A 24650-nucleotide genomic window follows, 5' to 3' on the forward strand; every position below is an offset into this window, starting at 1 on the left:
GGCACCTCTGCCGCAGTCTTCATCGCTTCGTATATCAGTGACAACCTGTTTATTGTGTTGGGTTTTACAAAGTGAAGTTGCTCAGTAAAATTGCCAGAGTTACAGATTGTTTCCGAGCAGTATGCCCTTGTTGTTATACACAGTGTAACAATTTCAACTAACCTTATGAGAGAACTTTTATGTGTTCAGTAGAAGTTGTGTTGTTGTTGTTGTTTTTTTGGGAAATGTGGATTTATTTCTTTGTCATCCAGCAAAGTCTCCTGTCATAAGTCTTAAACTGAGGTGACAGCAGCTGCAGTCTTTGGGTAATAAACCAGAGCTTGAAGACTTCAGTAGAAACCACCACTGGAACCAGTAAGCTGAGCATCCCAGCAGCTGATTAGGCTGCTTCTCTAATGTCTGTGACAGTTCTGTCAATCCAGCTTCTATTTGAACTTACTGTTGAAACACCCTGGTTCGGCATGCGTTATTTTCAGTAATGAGCGCAGTACACTCAAACACAGATGTGTCAGTCAAACAGTGGGTTATGATGTCTTAATTGTCATTAAAATGCCCCCCCCCCACGCACAAAAAAGTGACTCATGTATCAGGATATTTTATTGAATTGATGAGGAATCATCATATGGATTTGCACTTCGATATCTTGACTACAGTCTAATTGGATACTGTGCAAATTCTCTTCTTATAGATCTTATTTAAAAGCTCATTGACCATGTTTCTGCTTTCATGAGCAGAATTCAAGAGTCACTAGGCAACAGTGATGAGGGATTACATCCATCCATATTAAGAGTTTGTAGAAATATATGAAGAGGATACACAGTATATATATATATATATATATATATATACATATATATATATATATATATATATATACATACACACACTGTATATTTATACAATACATATACACACTTTTCCTTTTTTGCTCTGCTATTCACCCTCTTTTGTATAAGAAGAATGTAAATGTATGTTGTCAGAAACACTAATAATCGCAAAAACTTGGGCTGTTAAGATGGGAAAGGAAGATTTGCGCTTTGACTCACTGACTTCAAATGCATTTTCCATTTGGACCACAACAGTATCACCTGAAATAAAAGGCATGTGTTTGAGTTTGAGACCCAATGCAGAGCTAAAACAAGCAGCTCAAGCGAAAAGGGTCTGTCACAGCTCTCTCGCTGGGTCTCTGTAAATCCTGGAGCTTACATTGTGTGTACGGCACAAACCTGCATCACCACATCAGTGAGGCATGACGCTCAATGGTTGAACATCTTTAGATGCACCCTGGATGTAACAGCAGCACTGAAGACAAAGGGAGGATAAACACTAGCACAGAGTTAACCCTAAAATGTCACATCTGTTGACTCCTCAGTCTGGATCCTGTTGGGTTTTTGTTCTGAATTCCGGCAACATGTCTTCAATATTCCTCTCTCCATCAGAACCACATTCCAAAATTAGATCAAGTGCTTCATTCACAGCTAGTCATTTGCTCACTGGGGTGCTACCACACGACGGCATGTGCAGACACAGAAGTGTTATTTATAGACCAAAGACAGAAAAAAACTGATCGGTGTGGATGAGTTGGTGGAATGCAATATTACTGTATGTTTGTTAAGCAATAGGTAGGACTATAGATTAATTAAAACAAATCACACATCTCCAGTTAATTAGTTGGTGTTCTTTCTTTATGCAAATTGTTATTTCAGTTTTTAGAGGTAAATACCAGACCTTGACGTAGCGTTGACAAGCCAGAAAACATCCTTATTTTATGATACAGGGATGTGCTTCTGTGCGCCGTCAGAGGGTCAGGTGTGTCAGAATCACGGGAGCCAGGGTCTAAATTCAGCTCTTGGGTAACTCACCTACCCCCAGATTAGTCCCCTTTGTGTCTACTGTTAGTAGTTTCCAGAGGTTCTGTAACTTTGGGGGTGGGGCCTAAAATGCTGAACATTTCTGATTGGTGAAATACTCAGCATTTCATTTCACCTGCCGCGTGCAGCTTCCAGCACTTCATTTGTTTTATCATCATGTTATAAGACTTTTTCATTCGGTTCTAATGAGGGATGAACGGATCCGTGTAATCTTCCCAGGACTTTGGTTGCTATGGAAACAAGTGGGCCACAAGAACTGGCGAGTTCCTTAAAGTGAGGTTCTCTTTGCTCACAATGCACCTTTAAATGGTTGTTTTGGGTTGGAAGATCTACTGGAATGATGATGGTATCCTCTTTCTTCCTCTTTCATCAAACTAATGTAAAATTAAAAAAAAAACAAACACGCATGAATAAAAACCTGCATGATAGATTTAAATCTGCTTGAAGTGAATGGGACGGCAGAAAAGAGCAAAACACATCCAGGAGAGTGTCATGGCGTACTGTAACGTAATTAAAACTACATTTTGAGTACAGGGTTTTCGTCCGAGTACCCGTCTTAACCTTGTGACAGAAATACATTTTTAAATACGAATTTCCATCTTGTACTGATCACACTGACATGTGAGGTAAATGATTTTAATGAACAGCCATGGGCTCATTTTTAACTTCTCATGAGCCACTGAGCACTAATCATGTTAAAAGGACAATATAACCTCAAGTAACACGTCAATAAATATTCTCATCAGCACAGACAAGTCTGACAGTAGAACCACAATATTTCCAGTGGGCTATAAGATGCAGAATACATCGCTTGGCCTGCACAGCGAAGCTTGTACAGTATTTGTCCCCTCGGCATCAGGGTGCATTCACACTGAGCCTCACTCACCATCGGTGTGTGTATGGAGCTACAGCGGAGAGGCTTTTTGGAGGAAAATATTCTACAAAAATGGGGTGCAATTGAAAAATGGTGTCCACACCTGCCGATAGGTGACCAGTTTGTACTCAGCGGGTGAAATACAAGCAGCAGAAATATTGCCGCGCCCTCCTGGTGGTGCAACTCTGGCTGTTGTGTGGCTGATGATTATTCCTGCTTCAAATGGAAAAGTTTGCTCGCTCGCTGTGTGTTAAGAATCTGTGTAAGGTCAGTGGAATTGATCCTTTTCCTCCACTGACCTGCCAGATTACATCATGTCTGTATTCCTAACTGGACTTTGGGGGGGGGAAAAAAATGCATATTTTTTAAAAAATTGATTCTGGTGCTTCAGTTTCTTGTAATTTAAAGGACCCTCAGGAGAGACCCCTTTTTGAAACAGAGCTATGTGACATGTTGCAGAGAGTCAAATATACAAGCCACTGTTTACGTTAAAAAGTGTGAGCATTCAGCAGATCCATCATTTCACTCGCGCCTGATGAGGTGTGTTGGTGTTCACCCAGCCAGTGCACTCTCTCAGGGAGGTAAAGGGGGTGTGGTGGCAGAGGAGGGAGGGAGGAGGTGGGGGGTTACATTAACAATCAACTGTTTGTTTGGTATGTTTTTAAATCTTCTCATGCAAATTTATATCACATGACTGAATTTAAATTGGCTGCGTTCAAATTGCCCCCAACAGAGAAAAACTGAGAAATTGTTGGGAAGCAAAATGTTACCTACGTTTTCTCTCAGCAGCACGGATCATTCAAATTGAAGGGGGAAAAAAAAAGGTCATGTTTCCTTCTCACATAATGTACTACTACACCCACTCAGCAACTCTTTGGAATAACCTGTCAAAACTCACTGAGGGATAATGTAGCGAGGTTAAAGAACAGAGCTAGTCTGAGCTCCTGAGTAACGACTTCTCGCTGAACTCACAGAAACTCTGCAAACTTGCGTCAACCCTCACCTCTGTTCAAATGTGGACTGATAAATCACAGCCCTTAAAAGAGAAGGCCATGCAGAGCAGAGAAATATTCCACTCCGAGTGCACTGACGTCAGTCACACGGTACCCAACTGGCAAGAGGCTGACACGTAGTGAGTCCCAGTGACTTGTTTTTCCTGCTCACAGCCACCATATTTCTCTCCAGGTGCTCTCTTTGCCTCTCTCCATCTGCGGTTATTACACCTCTACAGCTCCACTCCAGAAGAGGGGAGTGTTCTCATGAACAGATGTACAACAATCTGTTGAGAGTGGCGTTAACGCTCTCTCTTAAGTGCAGGGAAGAAATGTATTTTAACTCTAAAATACAGGCTTTCATTGTGAAAGACAACTTGATTTAATACAGATCAATGAGATGAGATGAGCTGGGCATCAGTGTGTTCATAGGTGGAAGCTGTTGCTCTCATGAATACACAGAGGCTCAGATTCCCTCACACCTCCACTTGCATTCTGCAATGAGTGAAATGGTTTAAGAACCTTAGAAACAACTTGATAACTGAGCTGTGAGAGTGGTTAGAGGTCATCAGTTGAAAATGTTGCACTTCCTTCACAGAGAAAGCTATTTTTAAGTTCTGCTTTTCTCTTGTCTCAGTCACGCTGTATTGACACCAAACTGACCTTCCCATCAGAGACCATATACTGTCCACACACACACACACACACACACACACACACACACACACACACACACACACACACTGAGTCAGGCTCCTGATCCTCAATCTATAAGAACCACTGTCTCATTTCCATTTAAATGAAAGCTACCAGGTCGGGAGGATGGCACAACATATCAACACTGATGGAGGAAGTGGAATTATTTTGTTGCAAATAACAGCCACAACATTTTTGTTAAACTTTGCTCCATCTAATAATCTGACGGGGGTTTGTCAGGAACATTTTGCCGTGCTGCTGCTGGTGGGATACTGTGAACTGCCAAGAGAACAGCTACTTAGTGATTCCAGCCAGCGTTTCTGTTACTTAGGAAAACAAAACAAGCAGAAATACCACATTGTGCTTGTCTGCCTTTGAAAGTTGTTCCTGTTTCACTGAAACTATTTTCAGATCATTCTTTCGTCCTAGTGGATGTTTGAGCCAAATTTGAAAAAAAAAAAAAGAAAAGTCCTCCAGTGCTCCAGTCATATCACATAAAGGATAAGGATCAGCATTATGTTGGGTTCTTTATCTCACACATAGCAGAACAATGTCATAAACAGGCATGAAATATGCATGAATTACTGATCCACAATATCTCAAAAGACCACTGTGTCAAATACAATAATCATGATTTATACAATTTCAATTAAAAAAAAAATCAGATAAATGTGTTGAGTTCACAAAGTCAGATTAAAGAAAAAGACATTTAGGGAATGACACTCATATGATCCCGCTGTAGTTTCCCCTCTCGTCTTCATGTGCACAAACACACACCCTCAATGCCTCCTGTCTCACAGTACTAGCATCTGTTTTCATCCCACAATGCATTGTGTTTTGGTTTGTTTCCTGTTTCAGGCCCTGTATTAAGTCAGATTAATATTCTCTCTGAAGCGCGGTGAAGCGCAGTGAACTGTGTTTCACGTGGACAACAGTTTGATGTTTGGAGCGACACGACTCCAGACCCCAGTCCAGGGTCACGCTGGTGATTGTGGTGTGGATCAGAATGCTTGGCAAGGAATTATCAATGCCACAAAGCACTTTGTCTCATAACCAGTGGAGTTGTTTAAGAGTTAGTCCCAAAACTGTTTGCATTGCTGAACGTCTGATTCTTCTTTTTTTTTTTTTAAGGGTTTCAATTAAATGCCTGAAAATAAATCAGTGTTTACCACAGAAGTTATTTACCATTACAATTACTAATATTTAGATTATCATTTACTTACCAGAGGGAACCCACGGTGAGGCTAACATCCAGGCCAGCCTCTAATGATACCTGCAGCACTCTAAATGTTACACTTCGATGACATTGAGAATAATCATGCAGAAAGTCAATCTCAGAAAGTTGCTGCAATGATTGTTGGTCTTCTTACTGAGGTACAGCAGGTGAGGGACTCCTTGTGCTGTTGCCTGCATGTCAGTTGCTGGAGGTTTACATCATTTTTGCTTTGCTGCACAGTGAAGAGAAGCTTCAGGTCCCCTTTTTAAAACCACTTGAAAAACACAGCTGTAAATTGTACACGACGACTATGTCACGTTCCCTGGTTTCACAAAGCAACATTTCACCCCCCAAAAAGTGTATTTTGCCTTTCAGGCACTAACAAATAGGTGTCTGGAGTTTACAAAGATGTTTTCCTCCCAGCTCTGCACTGAAGAAAGAGCCAGCAACATCTGTTTGGGTGAAGTGACAATGGAAAAACACGCACCACACGAGAGAATAACGAGAGAATAACAGATAATGGCTCCATTTACAATACAAACCCTTTCTTTTTCTTTTGTGTATCCAGTTGTGTTTGTATTTCTGGTTCTCCCGCTGCTTTGATATGCATGAAAGAGAATGAATATCACTCCTATTTCATCAACACGTCTCTCAGCAGGTACAAATTCAGCGCTATGATCAAATGATTTTAAAATGTAAGCTGTGGTGTTCAAATGGATTATAATTAGAGAGAGATGCAAACTAATCTGACAACAGAGTAGCAGCTGCTGCTCTCCCAGCAAATCTTTATTCATGAATGGGCGGTAAATGTACAAACTCGCTCTCTTTCATGCACACACACGCAAACACGCTCGTGTTTGCAGCCCTTCAGAGGACATTACATCCACTCACATTGATTTCTTGGAGTCTAACCCCAACCAGTGCAATGATTTACATCATGGAGACTTGCTGAACAAAAGGGAGGTAAGTCCCCACAACGTGAGAGAGTGAAGAGATTTATGTCACTTCAACATCACATGACCCCCCCCCCCCCCACACACACACACACACACACAGACACACAGGACATCACCTTGGCTTACATGCATATCTTCTAGACCCTAACACTGACCTTAATAAACCAAGTCGTCACACTCGGTAATTTTAATGATATACATCATGGGGACTTGATAAAAATGTATTACTAGTAATAAAAGCCTCAACCACACGCGCGCACTCACGATCATAAACGGCAGACACACACAAGGATGCAGATGGGATGTAATTCCTGTTGGTTGGACAATAACGTGATGGCGAGGAGAAAATGGTCTTGAAACTTAAAAATGTCCCCCACGTTGTAAAAACAGACAAATGTGAGCTTTGTTCCAGATAACAGGGTATATTTGTTTCACACTTATCAAATTTTGACATTACAAATTGCTGCACAACTGTAGGAAACAAACGTGCAGTTGCACCGCTTGAATTTTAAAAGAGCAAAACAAAAAGCACAAAGGTTCTGCATGAATGAGCCAAGTTGGAGAACAATATCAAGTTGTAGTGAAACGGAAGTGAGCACAACCCTGTCGCATTGCTTTAAGAGGTTGATTAAATCAGCTTCTTGATGCTATAATCAGTTTTAATCTTTTCTGCGTGTGTGATTTTTTTGGTTCCCTTTCTTCTCATTCTCTCCTTTCAAGTCATTTTTCATATCACATAACAGATGAGCAGATCTGAAGAGCAGATGGTCAATGAGAGAATTTTGACAAAAGAGGTGTTTTTTTGGAGGTTTTTTTGTTCATTTATCTCTAAGTTACAGACATAAAATGCACATTAATTTTATTCTAAATAGGTTGTATTCTCTACTGCAATAGCATTGTTATTCACGATTATGTGCGGGGACAGGGATGTGCGCACTGCGAATTTGTTAGCTGCCGAACCCTTTTTATACAATAATATTTATCAAGACATATTTGTAGTGGAACTGAAAAGGAATACATACCATAGGAAATTCAAAATCATGTGGTGTGAGCATGTTGGAGAGCTGAGTGGCCTCTGTGGTGCTATCACAGGCCACACTGAGTTTGGCATGCAAGTAATGACAAACAAAAAATGAACAAGTTAGCAGTGTGTGTGTTTGCGCGTGTGTGCGCATGCGTGTGTTAGACTTTCCGGTGTGATCCTTCACGAGCCAGACTGCAGCTCAGCTCAGTCACCTTGCCCACCGTGATGTATGAGACCGTGGCTCATTGAGCACAAACAAGGAGAGAACTTGATGAAGAATTTGGAGAGGCTTGTGCAAATTTGATCTATGATAAGATAATCAAAAGCGATGAGCTGACAGTCAGATGTTTCAAAACCTGACAGCGTTCTTCCGGGATACGCCTGTATTTAAAACCTTCCACATCTTTTCACATCTAAATGACTGACCCCTTGACCAGAATCCACGTGTGTTTGGGATTAGGCTGCAGCCTAATCTCGGTCGATCATTCCTGACTGCATAAGAGCTGCTTTGAACTTTGTTTTTTTTTTTTTATTTTCAGACATATTCCTGGTTTTGTCTGATTTGTTATGTTGTGAACCTGAATGGAAGTGGTATCAGAATGAAATATATATCCTCTGGGCCTGTTTTTAGCTTTAGTTGAGGGCACATTCATCATAATGGAGGATTGAATTTTAGAAATAAATATTTTATAACAAGGGCAGCACGGTGGTGCAGTGGTCAGTACTGTTGCCTCACAGCAAGAAGGTTCTGGGTTCCAGCCCCGGTTCGGGCACTGGGTCTTTCTGTGTGGAGTCTGCATGTTCTCCCTGTTCCTGTGTGGGTTCTCTCTGGTACTCCAGCTTCCTCCCACAGTCCAAAGACATCAAGAGGGGACGAGGCTGATTGATACTCTAAATTGACCGTAGGTGTGACTGTGAGTGTGAATGGTTGTCTGTCTCTATGTGTTGGCCCTGCGATGGACTGGTGACCTGTCCAGGGTGAACCCCACCTCTTGCCTGAAGGCCACAACACTTAACAGGATAAGTGGTAGAAGATGAATGGATGGATGGATTTTATAACAAATCAGCAGTCCCCGTCTTCGTCACGAGTTGTTTGGTGGTGGTTTGTTGTCCGCCCTCAGGCGCTGTTCCTACAAGCGTCAAGACAAAGACTTTAGAAACTTGATGTCAGAGCAACACTTTGCAATAAAAAGTTTCATCCATCTGAGTAAAATCTTCTTTTTTTTTCAGTCTCTTGCTCCTCTCCAGAGAATCTAATATTGTACTGTTCGGCTTCATCTTCATGTGCCTCTTGACTTCACATTTCAAAACTTTACGAGTTCATGTCAGTATCATTCAGTTTGAGGAACCCAATGGCGCTGGTCATTTCACGTAAGAAAAACAACTAAGATCTGCTGTTAAAAAGGGTACAAACCAGACTTCTAACACAGGAAAGAGGATCAGTCTGGGTCTTCATTAGCACCACAGCGCTGACTCACATTCACTGCCTCTCTAAAAGTAGATTCATTTACACTTCCTGCTCTAGCTCCTGGTTTTCAACCCTGCAGGGAATGAAATGTAAATCAGACGCAGCAGCTGACGCCCTCCTCTGACACAGGTTTAAGCCCAGGTGGGAGTTGAGTCTCAAGTCTTAACCCTCGAGTCTCAGACGAGTTACCGTGGTTTGAATCGAGCAAGTCAAGTCATTGTTCAGGTCAAGCAAGTCAGGTCATATGAACACGTGATAATCAGCCTCAGTAGATGACGGTTTTGGGCAGCGTGTCTCGGCCGTGTAGTAGCTGAAGGGTCGCTGGTTTGATCCCTCCCTCTCCCTGAGACCTTGTCTAAGCATCATTGAGCAAAGTATTGAACCCCTAATTGTATGATGAGCTGATCATACCTGGTATGTGCAGCTAAAACCATATAGTAGAGTTTTTAAAGGGAGAGAGCGAGACTGTGCCACAGATGGCATGAATGCAAAGTAAAAGCTGAGAGGACGAACCTATTTTCAGTGCGGGGGGCGGGGGGGGGGGACGAATGGGTGCAGGTGTGTTCAATCACGTCTATTTAGGATTCAGGATGAACAGCTCCAAAAATAGGTAATCAATTTGCTTCACATTTTATAGCGACAGGTCGCCATACATCAATGAATGTATGGAAAACGCTTCGGTCCTTGGAAGCCATCTGTCTGGACAAGTCACAAGTTATGAATACCAAGTCAAGTTGAGTCTTGATAGTATTAGTCTAGCAAGTTTGAAGTCATGTGGATTTCTTCTCATCTGACAGGGACGTCATCGCTGGCTGTGTAAATATACCTTTGTAGTTTGTATGTGTTTGGTAACTTGGCTAACGCTGTTCATTCTTTTGCATAATTTGAAGATTCAAATTCAGACTAAAAAAAAACCTCCCTTTTCAAAAGTTGAACTTGGTACAATGTAGAAAATATTCATTTCAAACTTTTCTTTTCTTTTCTTTTCTTTTTTTTACAAAAATGATTATTTAACCTAATCAGACCACATTTCCTATTCAAAATATTTTTCACTAATTGTCCTGCAGAAAACAGCAAAGAAAATGTAACATCTTTGTCCGAGGTAACAATAGCACACATAAATCCTCATAATTGACTCTGTTTTGTACCTGGCAGGTTGGAATGTGGCCCACAACAGACCAGACAAGGTGGAAGAAGCTGAAAGAAAGGAGGCACAAAGAGATCAAGGAGCCTGATTTGCGGAACGGTAATCATAAAGATAGGGAGAGCGGAGATAAATGACTGGACAATGAGTCAGTGAGGAAGGCAATTATGTAGGGGAAGCAAGACACTGAAGGGAGGAGAGATGGTAAAGGGAGGAGTGAGCAAACAGAAGATGGTGGACAAAGAGGCTGAAAAAAGATAAAGGTAAAAACAGAGAGAGAGGTAGGGAGAGGAGGTGAGAGTGTGCGACACGTTTAAGTTTACTCAGATGGCAATATTACAATATTAACCTGATTAAGACTGAGTAAGACGCTGCCAAGTAAACAGCATTTCTGAATAAGGTCAAAGTCAGAGACAGAAAAATCAACATACAACCTGGTGTATCTTCGTATTAAAGAAACTTGTTGTCAACACCTTAATCACACTATGAAGTACCACTCTACTTTTTGTGGTGTACTGCAACATGTCTGACAGCTTCCAAATGTCACGAACTTGGCTTTAAGCACAGTACTCTGCAGCATTTGTTAGAAAACACTTCCAATGTACCATGACACAGATGGTTTCAGGACGGAAACTCCGAATGGAGGAAATGAATGTGGACGGGCGTCTTCAGTCCACCTTTGCTTAACAGCATGGGATGAAGGGAATATTCTGTAAGAAACGCACGTAAACACCTTAGTCCAAATATTGTCTTGTTTAGAATGTAATTCTTACCCTCCATGTAAACGCGTTCAATACTGATGGTGATCAAAAGTAGGAAAACACAAAGAAAAGCTCACAAACTCTACGATTAGTATTCAAGAGGTCACATGCTGAGTCAAACGTTTATTTGCCAGGACATGCATTCAAATTATTCCCTATAACTGAAAGCAGTTGTTATTGGAGAGTTTGCTATTTAAGAGACTTAGTGGAGCACAGAAGGCCTAAGTATGGCCAGATGGACTAATTGGCTGGCTGGCAGGAAGTAACAGTCTGTACACTTCTTTTTGATTGGCTCTAATTATGATCTACTGCTGTGCCTTCCAGAGAACTGCTGACTGCATATTTGTGTGTGCACACTCCTTTTTTTTTTTTTTGGTGAATCCAGAGTTTTTAGGAAGAAAATGGTAGAAGCTAAGATAAGCAGGTGGAAAGCAGAGTGTCCACGTGGTCATAGGCAACATTAGTTATGTTTCACCTGTTACAAATGAATTCAAGTGAATGATTCACATTAATTAAGACATATCTTGTGTCAACCAGTGCATGACTCACTGCAACTGAAAAAGAAATCAGCCTTTTACCCAAAAAAGGTGAGGAAATAAAGCCCTGACCTTGACCTTTGACCACCAACGTTCCTTTAACCGACCCTAACGTTCCTCAAGGCGTTCCAAAGATATCACATTTACACAGGGTGAGAGTGACCTCAGACTCCCAAAATCTTTTCATTGCATCCAAGAATCCCAGTGGATATTATCACCAAATTGAAAACGACTCCCTCAAGAGAGATGTAGCATTAATAGTACAGATATTGTGTGCATATGAGGTGACCGTGACCTTGTGTTTGACCTTTCACCACCAAACTTTTTTCTACCTGGTGTATCTGGTATCTGTTTTTGAGCTTTTGATTAAAATCCTGCTCAGTTCACACAAAGTGTCCCTTATCTGATATTTAGCTTTTAATCCAACAGGAACAAGTCTTCGAAAACGATTCAGAACTGAGTAACTTCATGTTCTTTAATAACGTTCTTGGCATCAGTACTTAGCTGGGGTCAAATTGACATTACTGACAGCGAGAAGAAAATTACAAAAAAAATTGCAATCATTTCAATTTCTTTTCCATTTGAGCTCCAGTTCCTATTAGATCTCTTATGCCTTTTATGTTCAGTTAATTTTTCCTTCCTACATCTTCTACTACTCTCTGTCTTCTCCCACCACCCCTCTTTCCTCATCTTTTAGAGGGAGCTGCTCCGATCAATTCCCCATTCCATTCACAGGGATGTAATAAGGTGATTATGCATGGGCCCCGCTTTGCTCTGACCCATACAAGCACCATTCACACATACACACCCCCTGCTGCTTTAGCATTGATGGAAGTTGACGTCGCACTTCCCTTAAAAATTCTGTGGATGTCCTCTCTCTGAGAAAGCTGGCAACCTGGCGCTCCCCAGATTAATTTATCTCTTCGCTTCTAATCAGTGTCAGGATAGTGGGAGGACACAGTGATGGAGGGAAGAGGGAGTGGAAGGAAGGGGAGAGGAAACCAAGGCAGACAGGAAGGGAGGAGGGTGCAAATTTGCTCCTAAACATTTAATGGAAGACCTTTTTGCTTCAAAAGTGCTACATGCAGTTTTGGTGATTCTCCAGTTGTATTGTAGCAGCCACCTCTGCTTCCTCGGCCACCTGAACCTACCACTTATTTCTCCATGTACACCTGAGCTCTGTCTGACAGAAAGAGTCAGAAGGGGTTTTCTGCCAGAAATCTTTCGATGGCAAACGTCACACCAACCTTAATCAGGTTAATGTCCCAAGTATCAAGCTGCTGTATAGCTCATGCAGCCTACATGTTCTCTCACCTCAACATCATCGCCAGGGGAAAGTTTTACGTGGTCTCTCCAGCATCCTATATTTTTACGTTGCAAACAGGTGTTATGCAGCTGCTCGCCATGATTTTGTTGTGGTGATATTTATGAATCCATGTGCCCCCCCCCCCCATTACTTCTTTGTATCCAGAATGCAAAAAGACACACCTGCTTATTATTCTCTCGAGGCTAACTGAAACTGATGGCTAACAACGGGTTTCAGGATCTGATCTTCATGCATCTCTTGTTTGTAGTATTTACATAACTGGCAAACAAGCCATCTCCAATCATCTCAGTTTCTCACTTACACTGGGCAGACACGACAGGAGTGGTAAAAGGGATGGTTAGATCCCGATGCATTGTGCACTTTTAAAACTAAATTTGACCGGGAGGCCTTTTATGAAAAACTATTCTTAAAAGAGAAAAAGGAAAGACTGTGAGAAAAAAGCTTTGCAGGGTGCCTCTGAGACACAGAGAGACGCGGTGTTCCTTTGCATGATGTCAGTGATCCATCAGGACGCTGCAATGCAAGTATGCCATTTCACTTCATTTATACAAAAAGCTAAGAACGGGAGGGGAGCAAATAAAGACGCTGATACATAAAATGCCTCAGCTAAGTGAAAGAACAACCTGGCCATATGGGGAAATAAAACACTGATTGGCCAGAGAGTGAAACACTCCACTGAAAGCAAATCATGCAGCCTTTTGAAGCGCATTATTTTTCACTCTGTCTAGTTATATTGCAGCTCATATAAAGCGTTAGATGGTAAATGTGTACAGACGTGGCCCGAGAATGCAATCTGCTCTGAAAGAACTCACGCTACAACATTAGAGAAATGCGTTTATTTAGCGAAGATGACATCAAATTATCGGAGCAGACTGACATTAAAAAAGTGATGCTTATTTTCAGTTTGCCACAGAGGTGTGTACATGTGGTGTATCGGGGTAAGATACGTGCTTCTGAGCGAAAACATCTGCAACATAAAAAATGACTTCATTGTTGGACATTGTGGGATTGTAATACATATTTCAACCTCTAGGGGCTGCTACAGCACCTTATGAATTTTGCATTTTGATGAACCACAGAATCTATTGGTTTTCCTATGAAGGAAATCTGTCCTTAGTGTACATGTTCGATGCAACTCACCGACAATGGTCAACTTTCATTTCCATTATTGATTTAAAGAATGGCTTGCCTGAGAGGCAGCATTAGCATGCACCATAACGGCCCCTCACTGAGGCCCCTCATGCCTAACACAGCCAGCCAGCTCTGCACATCTTCAAACTGACACACCCTTTAAATATTTATTAATGAAACGTGACTGAGAAGGTCGCTAAAGAAAAACAACATCCAGTTTCTCTTCCACAGCATCTTTAAACTTGAGGTCCATGAGCTGCTCCCTCAAATTATACTGAGAGAGAGAAAGAACATGGAAAATCTACGAAAGGTGCTGCTCAATGGGAACTTCCTGGTTTAAGCAACCGGCACCAGCGGAAAGCAATCAGGAAGATGTTCTGTTCTTTTGAACCCATTTTACTGCCTGGGATTCTGTACACAGTGCTAAAAGGGAGACCATCTGGAGAACCCCTGATAAAAGAAAGAACTGCCACTTGTGGTTTGGATACACTTATAATGCGATGCTAAATGCACAAGTTAGATTATTACAAATTATAAGAATTGTAGAATGAGTGCAGGTGTTGGCTATTAGCCAACCTATCTAATCTATGGGACGTTCTCCATACGCCATTCACAGGAGGCTGTGAAGCATGCTGGGATGTAACATCTGACCGGCATGATGGTTGAACATTGGAGTAGTTTCATTCCAGGTCTTAGGGGAGGGGAAAAAAATTGGGCTTCATGCCCACAGAGGGACCACTTATGCTTGGTTCGACACTCAACAGCTTTATGACCTGGGTTCCCACAAAGCACTTAAAGAACAAGCACCTGATGGTCTATGAGCTAAATTATAAAACACCTTGTCACCTGGCCAGGGTGTCAAATGTAGTCACTAAGGTGACGGCAAGGAAAGGGAGACGGGTGCTTGAATGAGTTTGTATATTGGAATGGATGCTCCGTGGAATTCCTGACTCCACACCAAAGATAGGGAGTGGCACAACAGCCTCTTTAGCAAAACCTAACATCATTTCATTGTCGGAAACTTGTCCAGAGTTTCACAAATATCATCATCAGATCCACAACTTCACTTTCACCAATCCATGGAGTTGATATCAGGAACTTTAGACCATCAAGAAAGCCAATTATAAGTGTTGAGTTGACATTAAAGAGCTTATGAGCTGAAGTCAGTGATTACACATCTTGCAAAACCTTAAAGTCTCATTGTGCTGTGGCAAACTAAACCAGTTTAGCCTTTAACCACAATAAAAAAAAAGACTTTTATGATCTATTAGTTGCATAACATAGAGGAAAGAAATCCAATAGGAGTTTTGCATTAGATTTGAACATGCTTACCGTCGAAATATACCAAATTATGTGACAGTTATACAGCCTGTTATAGTGTCTTGCAAGTTACTGCTATAGTGAGATGGTTTCCATGCTACCTTCGTGTGGGGTGTGGTGTGAATATGATACTCAGCCCAGATTATGGAGGACGTTATGGCACTGTTTGTCTGTTTATTCCAAGCAAGCTCTGGCAGCCAGGAATAACTCTATCGGCTGTCAGGAAGCAGCCTGTCATTGTGAGATGAAGAGTGACAGCAGAGTGTGAATTCTGTCTGGCTCAAGCGATTACAGCGTCTGTTATAGTGACAGAAATGGAAATGACGGTATTTTTCCTTTTGAAGATGTGGAATGGGGATCTGACCATGCAGAGAATAGAGGGATTAAAGGTGCTGAGATACAAATCATAAATATTGATTCTCAAGGGGATCTGTCAGTTTGGGCTTTGAGGACGAGGAGGATAAGCCACTTAAAGGGACTGATTATGTCTCAAAAATGCAGTCATAGTTATTACAGCAGTCCCCATCCTCTCTCCATCTGTAATACTGACAGTGACTACTGTGGTCTGTTTACTGCATGGATGAAATACAAATATTTTGAATGTGTACTACAAAATAGAAAGATGTTATACTGAAAGAAACCAGAAAAATAAACTTCCTGTTTATATTTCTATAAAAAGTAGATATATGGTCTATTCCAACAGAAAACATAAAAACCGCAATATTTTTGTCAAAGAGGCATGCATTTCATAAATTGTCTGTTTGAATTTGAAATAAAACAGCCATTTTTTTAAATGTTAAGATGGCAGCTCTTTAGCTGATCTCCTTTACAGTTAAGAAAATGTCAAATATGAATCTAGTAATGTTGTAATACATGAAAATAGAAGCCTACAAGATGTTTGGCCCTTTTTGCCCTCGTATCTCTGCTCTCTAAGATGGATACCATCAACTTGGATGATCCGTTTTTGTTTTTCTTTATTTAAATGACTGTCTAGACTTTAATTTCCAATGCTGCTTTGAACACTGGTTTGATGTTAGTGTCTTACACAAACTTACAGATCAAACAAGGCCCAACGCATATTCATAATGTCATGGTAGTAAATGCCTTACGGACAGAGTTACAGCTGAGAGCTTGATGTGACGATGCCTGTGATAGAATTTATCCTTTAATGACCACTTTATCAATCCTAATCAAATGAAATTTGGGTAGGATCATGTCACGTTCACGCTCTCTGTCAGGACAACATCAGCATTCAGCAAGTGTGCACCATGCCTCTAAGTGCTAACCACTCTCTCATGACTGCTGGATGACTGCAAAGGATGAATACGCACCATCTTTATGCAACATGAAAGGGAATGATTGCGATTCCTACCTTCCTCATGCCTTCTGCTGTACAGTGAGCCGCAGGGTGCACGCTGAGACGACCTTCTTACAGCACTTAAAGTGTGGACATTTGAGGCTTCAGGGCTGTTTGCGTGCATTCCTTGATGTCTATCTCAGGAAAAAAAAAAACCCATCAAATTTGGGTGATTTGCAAGGAGACCTGAGAATAGTTATAATGTTTGATCTCCTAACTTTTTAATATTCTGTTTCCAGATTTAAATATTAAAGCTGCATTCAGTCATTTAGCTCTAACCTGGAAAATACCATATAGATCCTAACTGGTCAGTAACAGTGAGGATGATTTGAATGCAAATATGGATCTTGTGCACACCAACTGATGGTCATCTATATACTGTATCTAGTAAACTGTGGCGTATGCAAATCTAACTCTTAGACTGCCATTCCCTGATCTTCCTGATAGAACAATTCTGGGACAATTCTTTACACTTTCTTCGATATCCTTCCTGACAGGAAATGGTTTTGGGAGAGAGCTATGAAAAGGTGATACTGATAGGTTTCTCCAGAATGTAAATCAGCATCTACCAGCACCTCCAAATGGCTTCCCTTGGTTTTCAGTTACCTTCATTAATAAATATACACACCTATACCATTCCTAGCTTGTTTAAGCAATACTTTTCATTTAATTAGACATTCGTTTCCACATATTAGTCTTCAACGTGTTACTATGATGAATTCTGCAATAAAACTAATATCCACGTCATAGTCGTCTTCACTTTTACAATAATTGCACAAACCGCCTTTCTTGGTCGGAACCAGTGAGCAGACACGCGTCTTCTGTCGGTCCATTGTCCTGGTAGGACATCACACACAAGCACTTCCGCCTCACGTGGACACTTGCTACATGTGAGCAGTGGTTTCTCTTCGGTGCCTTTCCTTCAGTCCTTCTAGATCAATTGTTCTTGTCGCATGACTATCGATAGTGAGACCATGGAGTTGGTGGAGGAGGACGAGCAGCTCGGCGAGGAGTCAGAGGAGGAAACGAGTGAATTGTCAGACAATGAGGTGGGTGAATTATTATCATGCTGGCGTCGGCTAACGTTAGCTAGCGAGCTGAGCTATCTGAGGGTTGAATCCAACTGTATGCTTTAATAAAAGTGGCTCACATCGCGAGTTCATATTAGAATGTGAACTATAGACGCCGAGCTTACGCGTCTGTCTCCCAGTCTTATTCAGTTACAGGTGACCTGTACGTTTACTTGACGTGGGTTTGGTGGTGTAGTTGTGATCTTTTTTTGTTTCTACATCGTGACATCTTTATATGTAAGTGAGTTTATCTCATGAAGTTTTCTTCCTCAGCTCCAAGAAGCATTTGCTAAAGGACTGTTAAAACCCGGGATGAACCTTTTGGTGGATAAACCCAGAAAATTCACCAACAATGTGGTGAGTGAGAGGAAACCCGTTATCCTGTAATGTTAGTGTTCTTGTTTGGATTGTGGACATTTCATGAAACACTATCATGTGCATCCCGCAGGCGGGCATGAAACAGTGCCTGGCTGACCTCAAGAAAGACCTTCCCTGGGTGGAGAGGCTGGACCTGACCAACCCCCCGGTTGCAGACGTCCTATCCAAGGTGGAAGGAAAAGAACCAAGTGTGAAAAATGGAGGCCTCAATGCAGATGATGATTTCCAAAGAGAGATGTTCTTGTGAGTGTGACTGATATATTTATGTTAGTGTGAGCTGAGCTTTGTTCATTTACTCATTCTGTGCTTCATGTCTTTCTTTAATAAGCCGAAAAAAAGTTGCAGTTTGTTTTTGTGTTCAGTGTAGTAGACAAAACAATCTTTTAAGCCCTTAACAGATGTAAACCCCACATGGGATATATTGAAACTAAATATACACACATACACTGTGAGAGGCATGTGCAGGACCAAAGAAACCCCAGGGGCTTATGTTTTGACTCCCTTAATAAAAATCTGCCATGATTCTTGTACAATGTAGTGAAAAACCAAATACAGTTATAGAGAACAACAAAGAAGCAAACAGATCAATAAGTGAAGTAAATACTGTTAATAATGATGTTTATCTTAGTTACATCAACTCGTGTGAATAACAGAATCGTAAATGTGTCGCTTGATTGGTACGGAAACTTGAGGATGTGCTATATACATAAAATGTGATTGATTGAAAAGACATTGTTACCTGACAGCTACCGCCAAGCACAAGCCACAGTCCTTGAGGCACTGCCGCTCCTGAAGAAGCATGGCATCGCCACCAAGAGGCCTGAGGATTACTTTGCAGAAATGGCGAAGTCAGACCAGCACATGCAGAAGGTGAGTGGTTTGTTATCCAAAAGGTTTATCGTCACATTACTCAACTATTGATTTATAAATTTTTAGCAACTGAAGTAATGAAAGAGACTTCTGTATTTCTAACCTGCACCCAAAAAGTCAACCGGATGCCTTAAACCCTCCATACTTGATATTTATGCTGGAACGGCGGGTGATATTTTGCTGCATTGATCGGTTCAATCTCTGGCACACTTGATCTTTCGCTGCATCGCAGCTGAATTCAAATATTGTTACCTGATAAACTTTATCTCTCCTCCATCATCCAGATCAGGAAAAAGCTGATTTCAAAGCAGGCAATACTGGAGAAGTCGGAGAAGGCCAAGAAACTACGAGAACAACGGAAATTTGGCAAAAAGGTTGGTCTGTGTTTTCCAAAGTAGTTTTGTTTCTTTGCATTTTTAAATGTAAGGAAAGTAGCAGTCAGGAGGAATCAAGATGCCATGGTTCCAGTCATTAATATGTCTTTTTACTCGCCAGGTACAAATTGAGGTGATCCAGAAGAGGCAGAAAGAGAAGAAGGCCATGATGACAGCTGTAAAGAAATACCAGAAAGGTTGGTGTATCTTACCCTGTAGCTTTGTATGAACGCTGTCTTTTCTTTCTGCCCAGATAAACAGTGGTGATCACCCCCTCCAAACTACTTTTGACAGTGTTTATTAAAGTGATTTCCAAATGTTGCCTGTTTGCAGGAATGACTGACAAACTAGATTTCTTGGAAGGAGACCAAAAGGCGGGTAAAGACTCTACTCAGGGCTCCAAGAAAGCACCAGACAAGAAGGGGTGAGGCGTCCACATTCAGCGGGGAAACAATGTGCGTAAAAATGTATTTGCTTCTTGGATCTTAATCGTGCTGCTGCTGTGTTGACAGTCCCAACGCCAAGAGAAAATACAAGGACCAGAAGTTTGGTTTCGGGGGCAAGAAGAGTGGAAAGAAGTGGAACACCAAAGACAGTTACAACGATGTTTCCAGCTTCCGTGCTAAAGTGGCTCACGCAAAAGGTGGAAAGGGAGGGAAGAAAGGCAAAGGAGGGAAACAAAATGTGAGTCACACACAAACAGTTGTGTTTAATAGGTATGCTGCCGTTTACCGTAGAGAAGCTTATTCCTGTCTTGTTGGCTTTCAGAAACGCCCGGGCAAGTCTGTGCGCAGGAAGATGAAGGGTCGATCATAAGACCAAGATGGAGGCTGGACCTGGATTTCCCACATTTGCTGTCGTCGCTGCACTCAAGGAGAGGCGTAGGAACACGGACCTCTTTATGACTTTTTATAGTATCTGTTGTGTGTGTCTGGATTCATGTGGAGGACTGTATTTTCTCCATCAAGCCACTCCGAGGGAGTGAACGACACCCTGCTGTACTGCTGGGGAAGCTCTTTGACGGACGTGGTTGCAGAAATGGTCGACTTGACAGCGGATGGTCAAGAGCATCACAAAATGCAACACTGTGTCACGACATGCAATATTCCTGAGGTTTGTTGGGGGGGGGGGGGTGATTGACACACGCTGCAGGATGATAGGGTTGATTTGAAGTCTGAATCTTGACTCACTGATAATCTATCCAGCTGGTGTGAGCTGGTTTCAGACCCACCTAAAGTTCAACCCCCTTCCACCGGATCCCGTCAAACATGTTTGATATTTAATAATCGGGATCGTTGTGTTACTATTTCTCAAGCAGAACCACAACAACCAGTGAGAAAGCAGCCCTGGCACAGCTGGTTCAACCATAAGAGTGTGTCATCTTCTATTTTCAAATCTTTTAGTATGCGCATGTTGACATTAAAAGAGAAGAACAACTTCAGATTTTCAAACGCCAGTTTTTTGTGCACCTTTTTAAAGGAATTATTTGGGGTGGGGGTTCTCTGCCCACGACTGACTCTGCACTGTCTTTCCTGTGTGATTTTCACCGCGAGCGCTTTATCCCGTCTAGTGTATTTTGTCGTATTTCTTCCGAACCTGCTTCCCAACTCATCGATTCTCTCCCGTGTGACGTGGCATTTTCTAATATTGAGCAGCTGTCACTTCTGCCCTTTCCTTTCATTAATATGATCAGTATGTGATGCTTTGTGAAAAGCAGTGCAAATGCCCCCCCCCCCCCCCCCCCCCCCCCGGGGGACGGGGACTCAGCTGAACCTGAGCCCTCAACACGAGCAACTCTCAAGGTTGTGTGTGGAAGAAGGCCGTAATGGATTGAGTGTTGATGCAGGACCATGGTTGAGGACGGCGGCTCCGGTGAGGGGCGGTGTGCGGTGGGGTGAACAGCACTGACAAAGTCAAGTCACCTTTTCCGGGCTGGAGCTTCATAATAAAGTGGTGAACTCTCGCTGCATATTATACTGTAGCCTAATTTTCAAAACCTAAAACTCTCCAATAAGACATTATTAATAAAAAACCCAAATGTGGTCCACACAAAGGGGCTGAATCTCTGCAAGGAAGCTTTGGCATCTCAGAGAGAATCTGCTGGGTGGTTTAGTGAACATTTGGGTTGAAGATCATCATCCCTGACCAGGACTTGAGTATGAACCAAACCAGAATTAGAGTGAACTTCCTGTGGATTTCTGGTGTTCTTCCTGCTCTAACTAGATGACCGGAGAGCTGATTCCTTGTGTTTGGTGATGTCTGAGCTGCGTCGGTAGTAGTTCAGTCTGTCGTCGTCACGAGACGAGGGGATCTGTGGGGAAAACGGGACAGGATTAGGGTTCAGTTAAAGCGCGTCAGTGCGTCACATCATCCATTCCATTCACTTCCTTGCTAAACAAACTCTTGCAAGGCTGTCAGGTAAATCTGCTTTTCCTAGTAAATGAAGTTTACAGGGAGGATTCTTTAAGCATGGAGAGACTTGAGCTTGCTAAGATGGCTGCTGCTGTTTCGCCCTCTGCTAACTTGAATGTGTTCAGGTAATCTAAGTGACCTCTTGGCTCTCCACGTTCCCTCACCAGCGGAGTCGAGACCCATCCTATCTCCTGGCTCTCGGTCAGTGGCATGGCGTATTTCCTGGTGGGCTCCTGGCGAGCTTCGTGGAAGGCTTTGATGAAATCCGCTTGAAAAGAGCAAAGATGAAGATGAGAAATGTATTCTGTTCACTCCAGCGCACTACTAACTATTTACTGAAATACATCCATGAAGCTTAATGAAGGCGGGACATACGACCAGCAGCCAGCTTCAGTCAGACTCCAAACTAATGCAGGGAAGCAATATCCCATTTATTTTAGGAGATCTACGACTGGACCCATGCAGTCTTAGAATCATTTGTGGGGCTCGGCATCCAACATTGGCACTTTTAGGGCACCAACTGTATGGCTTCAGTGCTGTCAAGTATCAAATGATGCCTGGTATCAGATTTCAAGACCTAGGGAGCAAAGATGTAGTTTATATTCAATGTTGCGAAGGTGCTTTTGAGTGAGGTAATACCAGTGTGCTGAAACAGATTCAGCTGAACCACATTTTGATGAATTGGCTTGTGTGTGACGGTCCAAAGGAGAGGAAAACAAACGTAATCTAATTTCATTTTTGTTCAAATGGATTTTAATGCATCGTTCAGTCCTCGGAGTCGAGGTATCGGTTTAGGTGTTCCTGAAACGTTCACTGTTTTAGAATGATTTTAGGTCTTTGGCTGTAGTAATGGTCACGGTGGGACGGTCCGAACAGGGCCAGTACACTTCATGCCACTTTAAATTTCCTCTGTTTCTACTTCTTCACTCTCTCGTGTCATTGAAGCTTCCAGTCACTTTATTCCTTCAGGAGAATCAAAGTCGACTTACAGTTTTCTTCAACAGTTTCTGCCACTTTCCTGGACATGGGCTTGTCTGGCAGGATATGCACTGGGGGGGAGGGGGGGGCGACATGTTAGCGGTGGAATACTACAGTTATAATAGTGTTACTGTAATAACAGAGGAGTTACTTCAAAAACGTTACTTGTAAACAACAGTACACTTAGAAAGAGTACTACATGTCTGCAAGGCCAAAGCTGCAGTTTCCAGGTCCTCATTTCTAGGACCCGGTTCTCCTCGAAACCGCTACCAGCTGAGTCTGATGACAAGGCAACAAGGGTAGTATTTCACCGAAATACATCTTACTTTTGAAGTACTGATCATTTTTAAAGTTTATTTACTTAAAATGATAGGTTATTTCTTGAATTTCTGTGGTAACATCATTTTAAAGCCTCTTCTCATTTCGGCATTACTTTCTGTTGCAGTACCTATAGTTTTAAAGTTTTACTCCACCCAAACACTACTATATGTCTGAGTAAGTATAATCTTTGAGTCTTATTCCACCCAAATACTACTTTATTTCCAGGAAAGTATAATCTTTGAGTCTTATTCCACCCAAATACTACTTTATTTCCAGGAAAGTATAATCTTTGAGTCTTATTCCACCCAAATACTACTTTATTTCCAGGAAAGTATAATCTTTGAGTCTTATTCCACCCAAATACTACTTTATTTCCAGGAAAGTATAATCTTTGAGTCTTATTCTACCCAAATACTACTTTATTTCCAGGAAAGTATTATCTTTGAGTCTTATTCCACCCAAATACTACTTTATTTCCAGGAAAGTATAATCTTTGAGTCTTATTCCACCCAAATACTACTTTATTTCCAGGAAAGTATAATCTTTGAGTCTTATTCCACCCAAATACTACTTTATTTCCAGGAAAGTATAATCTTTGAGTCTTATTCCACCCAAATACTACTTTATTTCCAGGAAAGTATAATCTTTGAGTCTTATTCTACCCAAATACTACTTTATTTCCAGGAAAGTATTATCTTTGAGTCTTATTCCACCCAAATACTACTTTATTTCCAGGAAAGTATAATCTTTGAGTCTTATTCCACCCAAATACTACTTTATTTCCAGGAAAGTATAATCTTTGAGTCTTATTCCACCCAAATACTACTTTATTTCCAGGAAAGTATAATCTTTGAGTCTTATTCTACCCAAATACTACTTTATTTCCAGGAAAGTATTATCTTTGAGTCTTATTCCACCCAAATACTACTTTATTTCCAGGAAAGTATAATCTTTGAGTCTTATTCCACCCAAATACTACTTTATTTCCAGGAAAGTATAATCTTTGAGTCTTATTCCTACTCAGGTGAACCTTTAAAACAAGCGGGCTACCAGGAGAGTGTAGTATTTGTGTGCAACTGACAATTAGAACGATAAATACTACGACATATTAATTAACCTGTAGGAGCCGTTGTGTGAGGTGGACAATGAGAGGGGAAGAGCTGGAACTTACACTTCCTGTGAGGGTTGATGCTGAACTCCGTGTGCAGTCTCTGGTGTCTTTGCTCTTTCCGGATCATCTCTACGTGAATTGCATTTTGATGAACTAAATCTATTTTCTCCTTTGCTGCCATGATGTAAAATCAACCAGAACTGAGAATCGAGCCCTTGGAAAAGAGGAGGAGGATCTCCACTTGTGTATAGGGTTGCCCAGCGACAGAAAACACTGCTTTTCGCTGCTATAACCGGATTCAACCACACGATGGAGCCACAAACTCAATTTTAGTCCCTTTATGCTGCATGAGATGCGTCGCGGAGAAACAACTGATGCCGGAATTATTCATTCTAATTTAATTTCTGTTTGTTTCTGTAATCGTAGTACACACTAGAATACTAATCTACTCAGAGGTGGATGA

The 24650-nt window shown here is 41.6% G+C and overlaps 2 protein-coding genes across 3 annotated transcripts; one reads left to right on the forward strand and one right to left on the reverse strand.

Moving 5' to 3' along the window:
* The first annotated feature begins 17512 nt into the window (after positions 1-17512).
* Positions 17513-21080, forward strand: ebna1bp2 (EBNA1 binding protein 2). Its single transcript, XM_086223955.1, has 9 exons — positions 17513-17722; positions 18017-18100; positions 18192-18364; positions 18868-18991; positions 19276-19365; positions 19487-19562; positions 19699-19789; positions 19878-20049; positions 20134-21080. Exons 1-9 carry the CDS (start codon positions 17627-17629, stop codon positions 20179-20181), a joined length of 954 nt encoding a protein of 317 aa, XP_086080081.1. The 5' UTR covers positions 17513-17626; the 3' UTR covers positions 20182-21080.
* Positions 21081-21394: 314 nt separating this feature from the next.
* On the reverse strand, positions 21395-24415 carry cfap144 (cilia and flagella associated protein 144). 2 transcript variants are annotated; one of them, XM_086224263.1, is made up of 4 exons: positions 24248-24415; positions 22767-22826; positions 21942-22045; positions 21395-21676 (listed from the first exon to the last, which is right to left on the reverse strand). In XM_086224263.1, the coding sequence occupies exons 1-4, from the start codon at positions 24366-24368 to the stop codon at positions 21581-21583; spliced, it is 381 nt and encodes a 126-aa protein (XP_086080389.1). In that variant the 5' UTR covers positions 24369-24415; the 3' UTR covers positions 21395-21580. The 2 variants fall into 2 exon arrangements, with proteins under 2 accessions (XP_086080389.1, XP_086080391.1); XM_086224265.1 differs by having other exon boundaries at positions 21917-22045.
* Positions 24416-24650: the final 235 nt, after the last annotated feature.

Source organism: Aulostomus chinensis, chromosome 14 (assembly GCF_037954235.1).
Source record: "Aulostomus chinensis isolate RoL2024-O1b breed Wild chromosome 14, RoL_Achi_v1.0, whole genome shotgun sequence".
Classification (NCBI taxonomy): Eukaryota; Metazoa; Chordata; class Actinopteri; order Syngnathiformes; family Aulostomidae; genus Aulostomus; species Aulostomus chinensis.